Source organism: Oryctolagus cuniculus, chromosome 19 (genome assembly GCF_051225735.1).
Source record: "Oryctolagus cuniculus isolate XC-2025 breed Fujian yellow rabbit chromosome 19, ASM5122573v1, whole genome shotgun sequence".
In the NCBI taxonomy this organism is placed as follows: Eukaryota; Metazoa; Chordata; class Mammalia; order Lagomorpha; family Leporidae; genus Oryctolagus; species Oryctolagus cuniculus.
The window spans coordinates 44,336,484-44,354,368 of NC_142885.1; the positions used below are offsets into that span (position 1 = coordinate 44,336,484).

At 43.0% G+C, this 17,885-nt stretch overlaps 2 protein-coding genes across 2 annotated transcripts; both read left to right on the plus strand.

The window, feature by feature from the left end:
• The first annotated feature begins 2,677 nt into the window (after positions 1-2,677).
• Positions 2,678-7,962, plus strand: LOC138847132 (transport and Golgi organization protein 1 homolog). Its single transcript, XM_089320817.1, has 7 exons — positions 2,678-2,683; positions 2,786-2,807; positions 5,312-5,400; positions 5,664-5,741; positions 6,999-7,070; positions 7,537-7,609; positions 7,773-7,962. The coding sequence occupies exons 1-7, from the start codon at positions 2,678-2,680 to the stop codon at positions 7,913-7,915; spliced, it is 483 nt and encodes a 160-aa protein (XP_089176943.1). The 3' UTR covers positions 7,916-7,962.
• Positions 7,963-9,057: 1,095 nt separating this feature from the next.
• On the plus strand, positions 9,058-16,173 carry LOC149120523 (transport and Golgi organization protein 1 homolog). The gene is made up of 8 exons (XM_089321658.1): positions 9,058-9,150; positions 10,139-10,199; positions 10,308-10,343; positions 10,421-10,488; positions 10,623-10,705; positions 12,384-12,454; positions 13,879-14,035; positions 16,018-16,173. The coding sequence occupies exons 1-8, from the start codon at positions 9,077-9,079 to the stop codon at positions 16,092-16,094; spliced, it is 627 nt and encodes a 208-aa protein (XP_089177784.1). The 5' UTR covers positions 9,058-9,076; the 3' UTR covers positions 16,095-16,173.
• Positions 16,174-17,885: the final 1,712 nt, after the last annotated feature.

Here is a 17,885-nt window from a genome sequence, read left to right on the forward strand (position 1 = left end):
AAGTGCACAGTGACTCCTGTTGTTGACTTTACAAATTGACACTCCTGTTTATGGCATCAGTAATCTCCCTATGCTCCAGTCATGAGTTTCCAAGGCTATGGAAGCCCCTTGAGTTCTCCGACTCTTATCTTGTTTAGACAAGGTCATAGTCAAAGTGGAGGTTCTCTCCTCCCTTCAGAGAAAGGTACCTCCTTCTTTGAAGACCTGTTCTTTCCACTGGGATCTCACTCACAGAGATCTTTCATTTAGTTGGTTTTTTTTTTTTTCCAGAGTGGATTGACACATTTTTTAAAAGTCTGGAAAGATTGACCCATGTGTTCTTTTGAAGTGTGTGATGTAATCTCCAAATGCTTTGAAGTTTTAAAATTCTCTGATTGATTTCTAGCTTACTTTCACTGTCCTGAGAGCAAACATTCTATGATTCCTACTCCTTTCCATTTGGTAAAGTGAACTTATGTCTTGAGTGAATGGAGTAAATGTGCTGTGTGAGCCCGCGTGAGTGTATTCCATTTTGCTGGCTGAATTATTCTGTAGTGTGGACTGATTCAGCAGATTATCAGTGCTGTTCAGTGCTGTTCAGTGCTGTTCTAAACCTTTACTGACTTTCTTCCTGCTGGATCTGCCAGTGACTGAGGGAGGAGTGGGGTGAATTCATCTATTTCTAGTTGCAGTAAAGTTTTGCCTCATGAATATTGAAGCTCTGTTGTTAGGTATTTATACATTAAGGATTGTCATGTCTTCTTGAAAAGTGGATCCTTTATCTTTATTGTAATACCATGTGATCCTTGAATGCTCCTTGCATTGTGCTTGTTTTGTGTGACCCTGAAATAACTACTCCAGCTTTCTTTTGATTAGTTCTAACTGTACATTTTCCTCTAACCCATTTTTAATGCATTTATAGCTTGGATTTGAAAATGGGCTCCTGGTATACATTCATCAGTTGGGAATTATTTTTTAATCCACTCTACAGTCACGGTCTTTTAATTGGTGTATTTACTTTATTAGCATTTAAAATTATTAATGATATAATTGGTTTAACATCTATCACGTTTATTACTGTTTTTTATTCATTGTCCCCCTTTGCCTTACACTCTTTTTATGCCTTTTCAGGGCCTAACTTAGAATCTTGCAAGTTTTATTTCACTGTGTTTAGCACACCAATTATACTTGAACTTATCTTTTTGTTGTCTTTTTTAAAAGTGGTTCTCCCTGAATTGGAAATACACATTTTAAAAAGTAATCCAATTCACAGGAAATGAAATTTATGTTGTAAAAGGTGACTCCACAAACTCCCTCCCATTTCTTACAACATTGCTATAATCCATAAGCTATAATCGCTATATGTATTGTTACTACTACTTTGTTCAGTTATATTAAGCAAAGTGTTGTTTGAGAAACCAATCAGTAAGATAACAACTTTGCCCTCACTTACTCCTTTGCCTATTACCCTTGCACTATGTAGATCCAAGTAGCTGACATATATTCGCTTCCTTCTGTCTGAAGAGCCTCTTTTAAAATCTTTGTAGTGTGGCTTATGAAAGAGAGAGTTCTTTGATGTTTTTCTCAGAAAGTCTGTGTCCATTTTGGAAGGATAATTTATCTGAGTGTGATTCTAATGCTTGCCTTCTCAAATCAAACTGATTTTTTTTTGTCTTTTAATATGCCTTCTAATTCTTTACTAAAATCACGACATTACATTGAGTGAAAGGAACTGATTTAAACAGGTCCTTTGTGAGAGATTTTATGGGTATCTTGGTAGAAGTTTAGCTGGCATTACAGTTTACAGGTACTGAAAGTGGCAGAGACTGATGGAAATGGCTTGTGCCATCTTCTACTGCTTTCCCAGGCCATAACAGCGAGCTGGATTGGAAGAGGAGCACCCAGGACTCGAACCGGCACCCATATGGGATGCTGGCACTTCAGGCCAGGGCTTTAACCCAATGCGCCACAGTGCCAGCCCCCATCCAACTGTATTTTAAAATTTGTAAGGTGTTTCTAGTGAATCAAAGAGGTGTATTGCAGTACAAATGTTTTAGAATTCATTCTGTTTTCATAGAGGCTTTTCTTTTTTAAGACCTCATTATAGGTGGCTCACTAGGCTAATCCTCTGCATTGTGTAGCCGGCACACCGGGTTCTAGTCCCGGTCAGGGCGCTGGATTCTGTCCCGGTTGCCCCTCTTCCAGGCCAGCTCTCTGCTGTGGCCAGGGAGTGCAGTGGAGGATGGCCCAAGTCCTTGGGCCCTGCACCCCATGGGAGACCAGGAGAAGCACCTGGCTCCTGCCATCGGATCAGCGCGTTGCGCCGGCCTCAGCGCGCCGGCCGCGGCAGCCATTGGAGGGTGAACCAATGGCAAAGGAAGATCTTTCTTTCTGTCTCTCTCTCTCTCACTGTCCACTCTGCCTGTCAAAAAAAAAAAAACAAAAAAATTTCATTATAGATATTGGGTTTCCCCCCAAACAATTCAAATTATGTATTTGCATTCTAATTATGAAATTTGCCATTTCTAGGATAAAAATAATAGATTAGTTTTCCTTTAATAATAAAATGGAAATAGGTTTTTTGGTCAAAAATAACTGTTTACTTTTCCACCCTATCAGAAATGGTTTAATGAAGGATCACAATGAAGTGGGAAATATCTTTCATTGTTTTTAATCTTTTAGAAGTCCTTTAAGCTAAATGACTGTTATTTCACTAGATTAGTGTTTTTACTTTCATCAGGAACAGCATGTATTTCCTAATATATATTATTATAATAAGGTTAACTTTGTTTCTTCCTTGTCCTAGATAAAACAGCCAGTTTATCAAGGTAAGATTTTAGCCTCTGTTTTCTTTATAATACTTTTCTCAGTACTGGTATTAGATGTGAGCTTTTATTAAACTAGCTCTAAGTACAGTAACTTTTATAACTCCCTGGCTTATTACTTCTTTAAGGTTTTGGTATTCCTGGAGTGGTTTCTAAATGACAATGGAGAGGGACTCGTGATCTATTGTAAAAATGCAGGAAGAAGAAGGATTAGTGGGCATAGGAGACTGAAATGAGTTTAGCTTCGCCTAGAAATGTTTAAGAAGCAAGTGATGCTAAGAGTCTGAAGCACTGGGAGAGCACTGTGGCATGACCTGGCTCTTGTGGAAATGGAAATGTGATTCAGCTATGCTCTGAGAGGCCGGCATGTGGCATAGCAGGTAAAACTGCTGCCTGTAATGCTGACATCACCTGTGGGTGCCAGTTCAAGTCCTGGCTGCATCACTTTCAATCCAGCTCCCTGCAAATGCCCTGAAAAAAAGCAGTGGAGGTTGGCCCACATTCTTGGGCTTCTGTCAGCCATGTGGGAGGCATGAATAAAACTCCTGGCTGTGACCTGGCTTAACCCTGGTTGTTATGGCCACTTAAAGAGTGAACCAGCAGATGGAAGATCTCTCTCTCTCTCTCTCTCTCTCTCTCTTTCTCTTCTCTCTTCTTCTTCTCTCTTCTCTCTCTCTCACTTTCAAATACAAAAATGATTTTTTAAAAAAATTATATAATGTGAACCTATCAAAAAGCTTAAGACTTAGAAAAGATCTGGTTTTCTGGGGGAGGGGAGAATGTGTCAGGATATTTACGTGGAAAGTCTTTAATGCCGGAGCAGAAAGAGCAGAAATGAAGCATAAGGTGGAAGAAGGATTTCATATAGGCTTTATGGGCAATAAATAAGTGTTGCTATCTATTGAGAGCCAAAGCTGCCAGACACATAATAGGCCCAACATGTTTTATTTTTACAGATCTATTTAGTTTATTTGAAAGGCAGAGTTGAGAGAGCGTGAGAGAGTGAATTCCATCTGCTGGTTCACTCTCCTAATGGCTGCAATGGCTGGGCTGGGCCAGCTTGAAGCCAGAAGCTTTATCCTGGTCTCCCATATGTGTGACAGGGGCTCAAGCACTTGGGCCATCATCTGACATTTCCCCAGGCTATTATCAGGGAGTTGGATCAGAGCTAGAGCACCCAGGACACGAACCAGCACCCACATGGGTTCCTGACATTGCACGTGGAGAATCAACTCACTATACCACAGCAATGGCTCTGCGTGTTTATTTTTTTTTATAGTGAATTTATCACTGGTCATGTTTGGAAGGGTGATTTCAGGGCAGCAGAGCTCATACCATGGGCAAATACAGAACAAAAATAAGGATACATCTGAGGTCAGATGAGAGAACTAAAAGACTGTCAGAGGAGTCCTTTAGGTGTTTATGTGAGCCATCCACCTTACAGGATGGGTGCATCAAGGCACGATGATCACTTTTATGGTAGGCAGTAGCATTCTGATCTTGGTAGTGGAAAGTCCTATCTGAGAGGGTTGGGAGCTCATCCAGATCCCGTAGAGACTAAGTGGTAACAGGTTGTATTAAATTATGCTATACTTCAAAACCATCTCTCCAGAGCCCTCCATTCTGCTTCTTGTGAAAGACAATCCTCAGGGCAGCAGGAAGTCTTTGGAGGCCCTGGAATAGCCAATTGATTGACACTTTGAACACTGCTTTCATGGGAATTTCAAATGATGGTATTTGAGGAAGGAACATATTTATCTTCCTTCATAATTAGGGAATAGAAATGTAAGTAGCTAGAGTGTTTGATTTCTGTTTCTTCTTTGGTGAAGACAAAACTATTTGAAGAATTGGAATTTTCTTTTTTTTTCTTCTTTTATTGATAAGCAGAGTTAGACAGCGAGAGGGAGAGAGACAGAAATAAAGGTCTTCCTTCTGTTGGTTCACCCCCTAAATGGCCACTATGGCCTGCGCACTGTGCTGATCCGAAGCCAGGAGCCAGGTGCTTCCTCCCAGTCTCCCATGTGGGTGCAGGGGCCCAAGCACTTTGGCCATCCTCCACTGCCTTCCTGGGCCACAACAGAAAGCTGCACTGGAAGAGGAGCAACTGGGGCCAGTACCTGGTACCCTAACTGTGACTAGAACCTAGAGTTCCAGCACCGCAGTTGGAGGATTAGCCTATTGAGCCACAGTGCCTGCCAAGTAATGGAATTTTCTAAGAATGAAGTGGCATCTTCCATTGATGAGAGTACTTCAATGAAAACATGTATTTCCTATGTTTCCAATAATTTCAAATAGAATTATAATTGACATTTGGTTCTTATTTCCTACTAGTTATATTGATTTTAAAATTACTGTAAGTAAAGTTTGCTTTCTTCAGGCTTAGTAGTGAAGTTAGGAAGTTATTTTCTGGCCATAATGCCAGATAACAAGTAATTTCTGCTAATACATTGAGGTAATTCAACTATATTGTTTTATTCTTTATAACCTTAGTTTTTATCTCCCTTTAGTTAATTTGCAGCAAATTTCTGAGAAGATCAATAATGTCACAAAAGAAAATGCAGAACTTATTCAACAAATTTCTGTTTTGGAAGAGAAGGTATCAATGTCCTTTCAATTTTCATATTTTTCATGGTTTCATTTTGAGTCACTTCCACGTCTAGTTCAGGTATTCCACTGTACCCTCTTTCATCCACTGCCCTGCTTCATAAGATCTGTAAACTCTTCACATGTGAAGTCAGCCTCCTGCATGCAAAGTGCTGCTCTGTTCACTTGTGTAATGAATCATACATGAGGATAGGTGTTACGTGGCCCTCTAATTAACATTTTTGTATTTTGATTCTTTATTACATATACATATAGATCACTGAGTCAAAAAAACGTCTTCAGGAGACTAAAAGACAAAAAAAGGTGGTCTCTGATGAATCAATGAAACTTAAGGTAAAAACCTTTTGCCTTTATTAAATCCATTATAAAAACAAGTAAAAGAAATAAATATTCTGGATGCAATATGCTGTATTGAAGGATAATGCAAAAAAGTGACAACACTAAAATTACCACGTACAAGGTACATATAACCTGCAGTCTGGAAGAGATCAGAATGCTAAGAATCATGATGTGGTAGTAATTTGGCTCCTATATTTTACCATAATTTGGCTTCTGAGCCTATTTGTCCATTTAGTGAGCCAGCTGGTACATTTTATATTGCTTTTCACAGAGTAAAAGTCTAAGAATATGGGGGATGAACCTTCTTCCAAAAAAATGTTCAATGCTATTGTAAAAACACTGAAGTAACATCTTAAATTGAGGGATCCAAGAAGTGTGTTTGATTTCCTGTCTGGGCAATTATTGTAACATTCATTGCTGTCCTGCAAGATATTTAGGAAATGTGTGAAAAGCTAAGGAATATTAAGGGGGTAGGGACTGTTTAGATGAACTTAAACAGCCCCTACCCCTCTTAATGCTCAGGAAATAAATTGTCAGTGAAATCTGAGAGTTATTTTTATTCCCTTAATATTCCAATAAGAAAAGCTGTTCCATTAAGAAAAGTTCATTCAAGCAGTTTGACTTGAACAAATTTTTACATTATTTGCTTTTGACTTCTCATTCATTTCTCTCATTATCTCCTAAGCAGAAAGATTGTTTATGACACAAAGTATTCTTACTTCAGTGTGTTTTCCCTCTCATTTCATTATATTCTTGACAGTTCTTCTAGACCCAATCTGGATCCATGATATGCCCATAACATATAGAGTTAGCCGTGGGATGTGCTTGATTGCTGTTTCAGCTTTTTGGCTGTTTCAGCTAGTGTTTTCGTGGAATTAAAAAGCACTTGAATTAATTCTTTCTCCATTTGACTTTACAAGTAGAGATGCAGACTAACACAGAGTGCTCTCGTTTGTGGATTCACCCCTCAAATGCCTGTGATAGCCATGGGCCAGCCAGGCCAGTGATAGGAAACTAGAACTCAGCTTGTGTTCTCATGTGGTTGGCAGGGACCCACGTACTTGATCCATCAATGGCTGCTGTGCAGGGTGTGCATTAGCAGGAAGATAAACTTGGGAGCAGAGCCAGGGCATTAAGTCAAGCAGTCCAATATGGAATACATGTTTCCCAAGCAGAGTCTTAACCACCATGTGAAACTCCTGCCTCTATTTGTAAACCTTAGCACTTGTTTTGTTTCTATCTTATGTGCAGGCATTTGAAAAAGGGAAATCTACTGAAAACTTGAAAGAAGTTATTTCAATGAACAACTCAGGAATTTCAGAGGTAAACTTTCTATAATAGTTTCAATATTTCTATTGTACATTTTATCTCCAATGAGAAATATTTCATTTTTGAAGATTAAATTTATATGATAGCTATGTGGAATTTTGTTCTTGTGAAGTAACTAATTACAGTGTTTTCAGTTAAGCTCCAATCACCTTTAATGAAATTGGTTTCAGTGCAGGGAAATTCAGTTATAAAAGTAAAATACTTAGTTGACAATCTAGTAGGAGCAGGTAACAAAATTAGTCACATTCTTGAAGAGAGACTGTGATCCAGAAAACTGAACTTTCTTATTTCCTTTTTACCTTTTTTAAATTAGTTGTTCTAAACTAAAATTAACTATAAAGTCTGTGGTGATGTAAAATTATCTATTGAACAATATGCGTGTGCATTTCTGTAGTAGTAATGACATTTGCATTGTTCTGCAACCATTTCTTAAATGTCTTTTCTTAAAAATCTGTTAAAGTCGGAAGATGAAAATGATGGAGTCAAGGATTTACAGCTGAGAGCCTTGAGGGCCAAAATATGGATGCTGGAAGGTACGTTCCTTCATTAGAGGGAGGTCCTGTCTAGTGTAAATACATCTGCATTGGGAAGGTGAAGAGTGGTTCCTGTCTCCAGGGTCCTTGCTGTTTCTCTCAACTCCAGCCAACTCCTTGGGTCCATGTGCACACACACAAAGAAAACTTTTATCTTTTACAGAAAGTAAAAAGAACCTGGAACAAAGCTGTAATACCTTGAAGTCCATGAAAGCAGCAAAGGAATCTGAAATCAAACTGATGGATGTGAATATGGAGAGTTTTCATGAAATCTACAAACTGAAGGTGGCAGCTGCTACAAAGTAAGATGTCCTAAACTGACTCAGTAATGTTAGTGCTAATTTCAGTCAGTACAGAATTCTGCTCATCCTTTTTACCTTGATTCCTGTAATATGCACTTTTCTGTCCCTTTCAGCTTTTTGTCATACACTCCTTTGTAATTTATGTAATTTATTTGTGGGTACTGGAAGAACTGATATGAGCATCATGAATGTCCATGTCTGCATTCTATCTCTCTCTCTCTTTTTTTGATATTTATTTACTTGAGAGGAAGGGTTACAGAGAGAAGGAGAGACAGAGGTAAAGGTCTTCAGTCTGCTGGCTAACTCCCCAAATGGCCACAATGGAGGGAGCTGAGCTGATACAAAGCCAGGAGACAGGAGCTTCTTCCGGGTGCAGATGCAGGGGCCCAAAGATTTGGGCATTTTCAGGCCATCAGCAGGGAGCAGCTGTTCAACCTCTCTTGTGTACCTTTATATTATTGGGTTTTTTGGTCATATCACATTTTGTTTTCCTTCTTGTGTCTAGTCATTTCTAATTGAATGCTTGTCATTGAGTAAAAATATTGGGAAAAAATTAAAATGTGGCGGGATGTGATCTAGCTTTGGAAAATAAGGAGATGGCCTCAGGCAAGGATGCTGGCAGTATGGGAGCTGTTAATTCATTCAGCAGCGGAGGTCATTTACTGCAAAGGCCAGTGTATTTCCTGTGCTCCATGAGCTGGAAGGATCTCTGTAGATCAGGTTGTCTGGTCCCAGCCAGACTGTGAATCACATTCCTCCATGGGTGGAGGCAGATGAGTGAGAACCCCTGTCTCATCCTAATGGGATTAATAGTGATGAAGTGATTTGACCTGCTTTTCCACAAATGTGTGTTCACCATTTCAAAGTCACAACTGCTTAGTGTCAGGTGCTATGTATATTCATTGACTTATTGCTAATGCATAGGAGCACACAGTAATTAGAGAGAACTTGCCAGCTGGCCAATGGATCATCTTCTGTTAGTGGGAGGCTTCACTTCTGATTCTGCACTGTTTGTGGGTCTGTGTGTTTATACGGATACCTGCAAGGGGACTTTCCCATCATGCACTCAGAGTGTTAGCAAGTGGGGAGGCATAATCCCACATGGGCTTCTGGGAAATATGCATTTCTTTCCCATCCTAGGAAGATGGCAGGGAAACAAGAGTGGATGGAAAAGGAGATGAAGCTGTCAGAGAAAGAGGAGAATTTGAAATGGGCTGAAGAAGAAATTGAGAACTATGTGTGAGTCCAGAGACTAAATAACCAGTCCAGAAACAAAGGTTGGATTAACTGTATAATGCTTAGGCCCAGTTAAAAGAAAACTGTAAGCAATGTTCAAGAGACATAGAGACGATTCATACAAGATTATACCAAGTATTTTAAGTTTACAAATGACCAAGTGATACTGTTCCTACACAGTTCCTGATTCCAAATGCTGGCCTGACTGCATGGAAACTCGATTGTTTTTTGGGGTGGTGAGAATCCACCTTCCTAATCCTAAGGAAGACAGTTCATTGTAGGATGGATCAAATCCATTACAATGATTGTCCCCATTTTATAGACCTGGTTCTTGCTGCCCTCAGAAACATGGCAAGGATATAAGTAATAGAATGGACTTTTATGATAAAAGACACACAAGGGAGGAAAAACTAGGGAAATAAGGAGATGACATCAGCTGGGAATCCTGCAGGTGTAACATAAAGGATAAGGGAATGATGCAGCAGTAGGGCTTACTCTTTCTGTACTGTTACAATCATGTTGAGTATTTTTTTTTATTTTTTATTTTTTTTGACAGGCAGAGTGGACAGTGAGAGAGAGAGACAGAGAGAAAGGTCTTCCTTTGCCGTTGGTTCACCCTCCAATGGCCGCCGTGGCCGGCGCGCTGCGGCCGGTGCACCGCGCTGATCCGATGGCAGGAGCCAGGATCCAGGTGCTTTTCCTGGTCTCCCATGGGGTGCAGGGCCCAAGCACCTGGGCCATCCTCCACTGCACTCCCTGGCCACAGCAGAGGGCTGGCCTGGAAGAGGGGCATCCGGGACAGAATCCGGCGCCCCGACTGGGACTAGAACCCGGTGTGCCGGCGCCGCTAGGCGGAGGATTAGCCTAGTGAGCCGTGGCGCCGGCCCATGTTGAGTATTTTTGACATCTGAGGATAGCGTAACATTGGGAAGCTGTTTAAATTGATAGTCAACATTGTACTTTATCTGATGAAAGTGATTCTGAATCACAGGAGAAGACTGCAAGAAATGCAGGCTCAGCAGCAGCGAGAAAAGGAGACCTTCAGACAGGAGGTAACTGCATGCTGCCCAATAGCTGCACCATCCTCCATGTCTTAATGCGGATGGTTAAAGGGCCCTTGAGAGTCCCTAAGCCCTCACTTTCTGTGTTGGCCTTTTCAGATTGCTGTTCATAAACAAAAGGCTCATGATATTGAGGTAAAAATTTTTCATGTGTTGTTTCCATTCTGCCCTCTTCTCCACAACTGAATGTGCATGTATTTTCCTCCCCACAGCTCAGGGCTCAAGCTCTGGAGCGGGAGTTGATGGTGCAGAAGAGGGAGACTGCCCACTTGCAACACAGGTGCATGAAAGAGCAGGCATTTTAAGCGTGTCTCTGATTTAAGACTAAGTTGTTGAGTGTCTAGTAAAGGACTTGTTCTGGGGTGTGTATGTGTGTGTTCTGTTACTTAAATCTGTTTTTTCTCTATCTTCAAGATTGGAAATAATGCAGGCAGAGGAATCCAGGAGGCAGAAGCCAGTGTCAGGGGGACCTGGCTGGGAGAACCCTCCACGGAGAGGTAGGAGCAGTGTGGAAGGAGGGTGATAGCTTCATGTCCCCTGCAGATTCCACACCCTCAGCTTCTCACTCTGGGCAGTGATTGTTCCATTTCCTGAGGAGTTCCATGCACTTAGCAAAGAGAAATGATTGTCCTGCAGGGAGGCTGGGTGCCGTTTTCCTCATGTGCCCTGGACAAGTGGCTCTTCAACCAGACCCCAGGCAGGGTAGAACTCAGACCCCAATACTGACTGGGGACTCTCCTAAACTGCACTTGAACTCAGTTATTTTTTTTAATCTTTTTTTTAGACAGGCAGAGTGGACAGAGAGAAAGAGACAGAGAGAAAGGTCTTCCTTTGCCATTGGTTCACCCTCCAATGGCCGCCGTGGCTGGCCCGCTGCAGCTAGTGCACCACGCTGATCTGATGGCAGGAGCCAGGTACTTCTCCTGGTCTACGATGGGGTGCAGGGCCCAAGTATTTGGGCCATCCTCCACTGCACTCCCTGGCCACAGCAGAGAGCTGGCCTGGAAGAGGGGCAACCGGGACAGAATCTGGTGCCCCGACTGGGACTAGAACCCGGTGTGCCGGCACCACAAGGTGGAGGATTAGCCTAGTGAGCTGCGGAGCCAGCCTGAACTCAGTTATTTTTAACTGACAATAAGGGCATAGAAGGGAACCTGGCCAGATCCTCCTGTCCACCTTGAGTCAGTGATAGAGGCCTTAGTAGCACCAACAGTACTTGACAATAAAGGTTGTACATCCTGATAAGAGAGGAAATGTCCTGGACTATCGTCCCTCTAGTAATATTCTGCAAGCTCTGCTTTACAGCAGTCAGCCTGTGTTATTTTTTGGCTTTTTTTTCCTTTACTGTCAACTATAGAGCTCCATCAGTAAATTAATTTTCTATGTAATTTCATTTCTATATTATTATAACCCTCAAATTTTACAATAAACCCAATGAAAACATTTTCCTTTTGTCATCACTCTCATCATTAATATAGTTAAGTCCTTTTCCATTTATAAATGGTTGGCCAGGGTTTATTGATATTCTTTATATCCAAGGATGTTCTTAAACTATAATTTCCTCTATACATATTAGGTATGTATATCATTTCCAGCTAATTTTAGCACTGACTTAGGTACAATGAGTTGGTTTGTGGTGAGAACCCCTGGCACAGGCTAAGGTGGCATCATCCTCAGTGAGGACATGGGCCTCCCCCTTGTACTCAGGGCTCTTCTGAGGCACCTGGTAAACCCTGGGCCTCTGACCAGAAACCCAACATGGGATTGAGTTTAGAGGGTGAAAAGGTGTGCGGGTTTTCTCAACACTGAGGCAGAATAACCCCATTTCCTCCCAGGAAACCTGCCTCTTGGGATGCTCGTGTCCTATATCAGAGGACTGTGTGAGACTAAGTCCTGCCTCTGCTTCCGATCTACCTTCCTGCTAATGTGCCTGTGAGGTGGTAGATGGTGGCTCAAGCACTTGAGTCCCTGACAAGCATGTAGGAGATCTGGATGGAGGTCTTTGCTGCTTGCCTCAGCCTGGCTATTGCTAGCATTTGGGGAGTGAACCCGCAGATGGAATTTGTCTGTCTCTGCCTTTTGAATATATATATATATATATATATATATATATATATATATATATATATAAACATTTTGTTAAGAAAGAATACAGTGCTGTCTCTTGTTGGGCAGATTCCAGAAGTTGTGCAGGTCACATGAAGAACCAAGGCTCATCCCCTGCTGAGGACACCAGGAAGGAACAGGTAATTGCTGTGGTCGTTTTCCTTGTAATGATTTCCTGAAACCTGATCATTGCATATACAGCACTCTCTCTTCCATTATTTTCTGACTGTGTGTGCTGTGATACCTTTTCTGTGTCTGTAACTTTTCAAAGCAGCCAAGCCTTCCCCCACGAGCCTGTGGGCCTCTCCTTTTCCAGCTCAGCATCTGTGCTGGTGCTTTACAGGCCGAAGCCTGAAGGTTTGCTTGTCAGTTCCTGGAAATCACTGGCAGAGAAGATGGCTGTGACCTTCAGCCTCATGGCATAGTGACTCCCCCCAAGCTTCTACAACCTGGGAGGTGGCCAGGCCACATTTCATTGTCGGAATAAAATACCTCCTTTCCTGTTTTGATTTAGGTTGTTTAACCATTCAGAACATCTTCACCCACAGAATCCATGATTTTTTGTGTTTTGTTCAATATTGAATGCTCTTGGACAAAGCAAATCACTGTCTCATTTCTCTTGGTAAATGGGCTGTGCAGAAAACCCTCCAGTGGGGCCCTCTGTGGAATATTCTGAAGCTTCAGGGATCATGTTTGCAGAATGGCAAATGCTCACCTGCTGTGAGATAGTGAAGAGTGTTCACCAGCATTTACCTGCAAGGCCAATTCCCAGGAGAGCCTAATTGAGGTTCCCATATGCAGGTTTTTGTGTGACCTGTGTAGATGCTGATGTTGGTGATTTTCCATTCAGATGCCACTGGACATCTGTAGTTTGAAATGAAAATGTACCTTGTTTTAACTTTCTTATTTCCCACCTTGTTTGTGTAGGAGATAAAAGTAGTGTGCAGCTCCCAGAGTACTTCCAATTCAGTCTTGCCTATGAATTAAGATAGATACCCGTGCCTACCTAACTCCAGTGGGTAACATGGTTTCTGGAAAATCACATTCCCAGTTTCCCTACAAGACATCAGGAATCTGCATTCCCCAGGAGATCCTGTGTCCAGGGGCAGCACCCCCAGTGAGGAGACCCTCAGCCAGGGAGGGAAGCAGGGATTGGGAGAGGCCCTCTAATGTGTGCAAAGTGGACTTTCCCCTCCTTCAATCATCTCTTTTTAATGTGCAGGAAATGTCTGTGGATATGTTGGGTAGTCCTTGACATGGAGGTCATCTGTATGGAGTGTGTGTCTATCAGTTTGCCATGGCACTGTTTCTCTGGGACATACCTCTGCAGACATGGACAGTGATGTGTGGTGACAGCAGTTCATCCTGTGACTTCCCTTCACTCCTCAAGCTGTTGGGATCCAGTGGAAGAGGAGAGTTTTGTGGTGCTGAGGCTGCTTATTTAATACCTGGTGGAGAGGAAGGCGCCCGCCATTATCACCTGCTGTACTGTGATTCAGTTGTGTTGGTATTGGTGTTGCCCATGATATTAATCTACTTCAAAATGTTAACTTCTGCTCTGCAGGTCAGCATGGCTGCAGGAGGACCTCCTCCTTTCCCAAGACCACCCTACATGCCCTACCACATGGGGGGCTACAAAGAATCCTTCATGGGCTATCCGCCACCTCCTCCACCCTGGTGGATTCCAAGACCTCGGCCAGCACCTCTGTCTCCAGAATTTGGTAGGATGATCTACCCTGAATGAACTGACTTGCAAAGTGTACCGGTATCTTTTCTCTCATTTTTATTCCGACAACAAAATATCCCTGTGATTCTGCCGGGCTTTGCATTTCAAGGGTGAGGCTACCTGAGGGCCTTGTAACTGCTCATGATTGATTCTGAGGACACACAGTGGGCTGCACCACAGCCCTATCTTGTGCAGGTGTCTGTTTAGATGAGGAAAAAAGTCATCTATAGAAGTCAGAAAGAGCAGTTTTGCAGAGCAAGGAACCTGGTGTGGGGAAGGGGGATATGCTCAGCTCTGTGAGGGATGAGACTTGGCCTTGGCTTTGAGAAGTGCAGGGTCCTGTAGGGTCTCACAACGCTCAGCGCTGGACTGGTCATTGCTGTAATGGAAGTGCCAGCGAAGGACCCCAGTGTGTAAAAGAGGGAGTGAACCTCCTGGGTGTAAATGAGGGGTGGCAAAGAGGAGGAGATGAGGAGGGGCCGTATAGGGTCACTTTGAGCTCCATAAGATGGGGGCTGGAAAGCTGACCTAGCAGGACAGGCGGTGTGAACAGAGCAGGTAGAGGCTGCCTGGGGTCACACGGAGCTGCTGGAGCAGAGTCCTCATGACCCAGTATGGTCCAGGGCACCATCCTGCTCAGAGTGGTCTTGTTGCCCTACAGCCCTCTGTCCACAGTCTGAAGGAAAAGGGAAGGAGTCTCATGGGTGTGTCCAGGTTCTGCCTGAGTTTATGATGCCCCAAGGATACTCACAATGAAGTCGGCTCTAGATTAGCAGGCAGCTGGCTCTGCCTCACAACAAGAAGCCTCAGGGGTCTCAGCTCCTCCAGACACCCTTGCCTCTCCATGTCACATCAGGCAATATGGGTCTCTCTCCCTGTGCCCACGCTGTCCCAGCCCCTGAGGAGAGTGCTCTGTGGAGCTGTGATGTGAAGATCCTATTGGTTTCTGAGGACATTGTGAGCAGGAAGACATTAAATCCATGGGAAAAGTATTCTACAAATATCTGGTACTGAAGTAGCACCTTGACTGTAGGGACTCCATTTTGGAGCACTTGAGACTGAATTCTGGGAAAGTAACCCCCCCACCATGAGACTCTGGTCTGAAACTATGATATCAAATAGTCAGACAATAGCAGTGCACTACATCACCCTTGAGAGAGCACAGAAAACCCCTAGCATGATTGCTCAAGCTTGAAAGTAGAAAGGTTGCACCTGGGTTAATGATAAAGATGTGATTTGTCTATGTCTTACATATAATTTGGATTAATGTCAAGATCACAAATGAGAATTGTACGATTGTAACTGGTATTGTTAAGATTATGATGGATATTAATTTCACCTAGGTCTTACATTATGTTGACCCCAGTAACGATGTACTCTCTTTTTGATCTTAGCAACCGTGTATAGCAACCGTGCACCCCCCCTCCCGATTTTGCGGTTTTTGCCTTTATAAACCCTATGCTGTAGTTCCTCGGGGCTGCTCAGTTCTGGTTTGATCAGAGAGCCCCAGCATGCTGGAAAAATAAAAAAAAAACCCTTTGCAATTTGCATGAGAGAGGTCTTTTGGAGTCGTCCCTTGGGCGGTGGCCGTTCTCGACCTTAACAGTACATATATGCAGCCGTCTTCTATCAAGATCACCAAGAGATGCTCATTAAGTGCATTAGAAGAAGCTGAGAGTGCAATAGCTCACACCCAGAGACTTGCAAAATCTGTTTCCTAAGAAAAGGCAAAGTTCCCCTCTCTAGTAATAAAATGCAAATCCTACCTACAAGGTGAAAGAGAAGTGTGCGAATGTGCACAGGTGGAGGCAGAGGTCTGTGGCTGAGATGTGAGGACTGTTGGTTTGTGTGGTGTAAGGACTCTCAGGTACAGCCGCACGTGGAACACATCAGGAGCAGACACAACACGGAGGACAAATGTAGAAAGGGAGAAGTCAGTAGATGGGGGAAACAATCCCAATTTCTTTTGTCTTCCAGGAGAGCCATTGTGGAATTGGAATAGGAAATTCAGCTATCCGGAACAGGCTGTGCCTGTGAGTCCAAAAGCCACCTGATGCCCATTTTCTGAATGTTTTCCCTGTCCCACGAGGACTCTTCCTCTCTTATCTGTCTGTGTGATTCTCCTAATAAACCTTGTGTGGTGCTGCCTTTGCCTAAGTGTCTGCTTCCAGGAGGGCCACTTGATCCCCCTGGGGCGGACACCATGTGATTCACACAGCCCAAATCTGGGCAGAAACTGTGGTGCTGCAGGCTGGAGTGGGGTAGCCATTCCTGGTGGTAATGACCATGAGGGTGCAACCAGTGGTCCAGGCTTTGTCAGGAGCCTGACTTCATCTTGCCAGCTGCTCCTCAGTGGCACCAACTCCAGGAGTCTTCTAAGAGAAGCTGAAGTTGAAACAGATTGATTGACAAGCCCTGTGATTTCCAAAGTCCTCCAGTTTCTTTATTGAGAAATGGGCAGAGGTGAATTTTCAGGGGAACCACGGACAAGACTAAAGTGGAATAGAGAGCCTGGAGGCCTGAGCCACAGAAAAGTCCAGGGAGATGATGCAAGAGAATCCCAGAGGGAGAGGGAGGTGGGAGGGAGGAGAGGGGGCAGATGGAGGGAGAGAAAGGGGGAGGGAGATTGAGGGAAACATCATGGGAACAAAGATGTGTGGGGTGCAGAAGAGAAGAAATCCCAGAGACAAAGGGAGAGAGACTGATGGAGAGAGTGATTTGTGCAGAGTAAAGGAGGAGAGACTGAGGAGCAAAAGGCAAGAAGCAGCATTCACAGGTTGGGCTTTGGGTCAGCCCAGCTCCAGCTGTTGTGGCCATTTGAGAGTGAACCAGAGGATGGAAGACCTCTCTCACTCTCTCTCTGTAACTCTTCTTTTCAAGTAAAATAAATCTTTAAAAAAAACCACTAAGATAATAACTTTATGATATATGTACCTTAGCAAAATAACTTTAAAAGAGAATTCTTCTTTTCACTCCATTATGGCTCATTTCTTTTAATTTCATGAAAGTTGTTCCTGTAGATTGCAGCAGAAATCCACATGAATAAGGCTGGAGTCTTCTCATTGATGTCAGTCATGGTGAAGGGTAGATCCATGTGCTCAGCCTTTGCAGCATGGCCACTTGGAAGTGAGCTGCAGTCCTTTTGATGGAGATAATTTAAATGAATCACACATTGACTAAAATTATGTAGTGCCTGGTGCAGATTGGAGGTTAAAATACAGTTTATGTGCATGTTGCAATCGTTATGGTCTGTGCTGGATGTGACTTTTTCTCACATTAGTACATTAGTGAATATTACCTCTAAAACAAATCCTTCACAGGTTTTTAATACTTCTTAGCAAAATTCCATGAAGATATGAAAATTATTTTTGCTGGATATAGTCAACAATTAGACACAAGGATGGCTAATATGCCAGTATTGATTTCAATGTTTTGCTAAAGATCCAGTCTTTCATATTGGTAGCCTTGATAATTATCTAATGTATCCATGATTCCATCTAATGTAATAGAAACATTTCTTTACCCATTTCAATAATACATGGGCTCTCTAGCTCCTGTACCTCGGTCTCCTGCAGGACTGGGGATCTTCTCCATCTTAAAACAGGAATCATGTGGTGGACATCTGGCCCAGCAGTTAAGTCACTGGTTAGGACACTCATTAAACTGCCTGGGTTTGGGGCCAGTGCCATGGTGTGGTAGGCTAAGCCTCTGCCTGTGGCACCCACATTCTATAAGAGCGCCAGTTGTGTTTTGGCTGCTCCTCTTCCCATCAACCTCTCTGCTAATGCCCTGAGAAAGCAGTGGAAGATGGTTCAAGTGCTTGGGCCCCTACAACTATAAGGGAG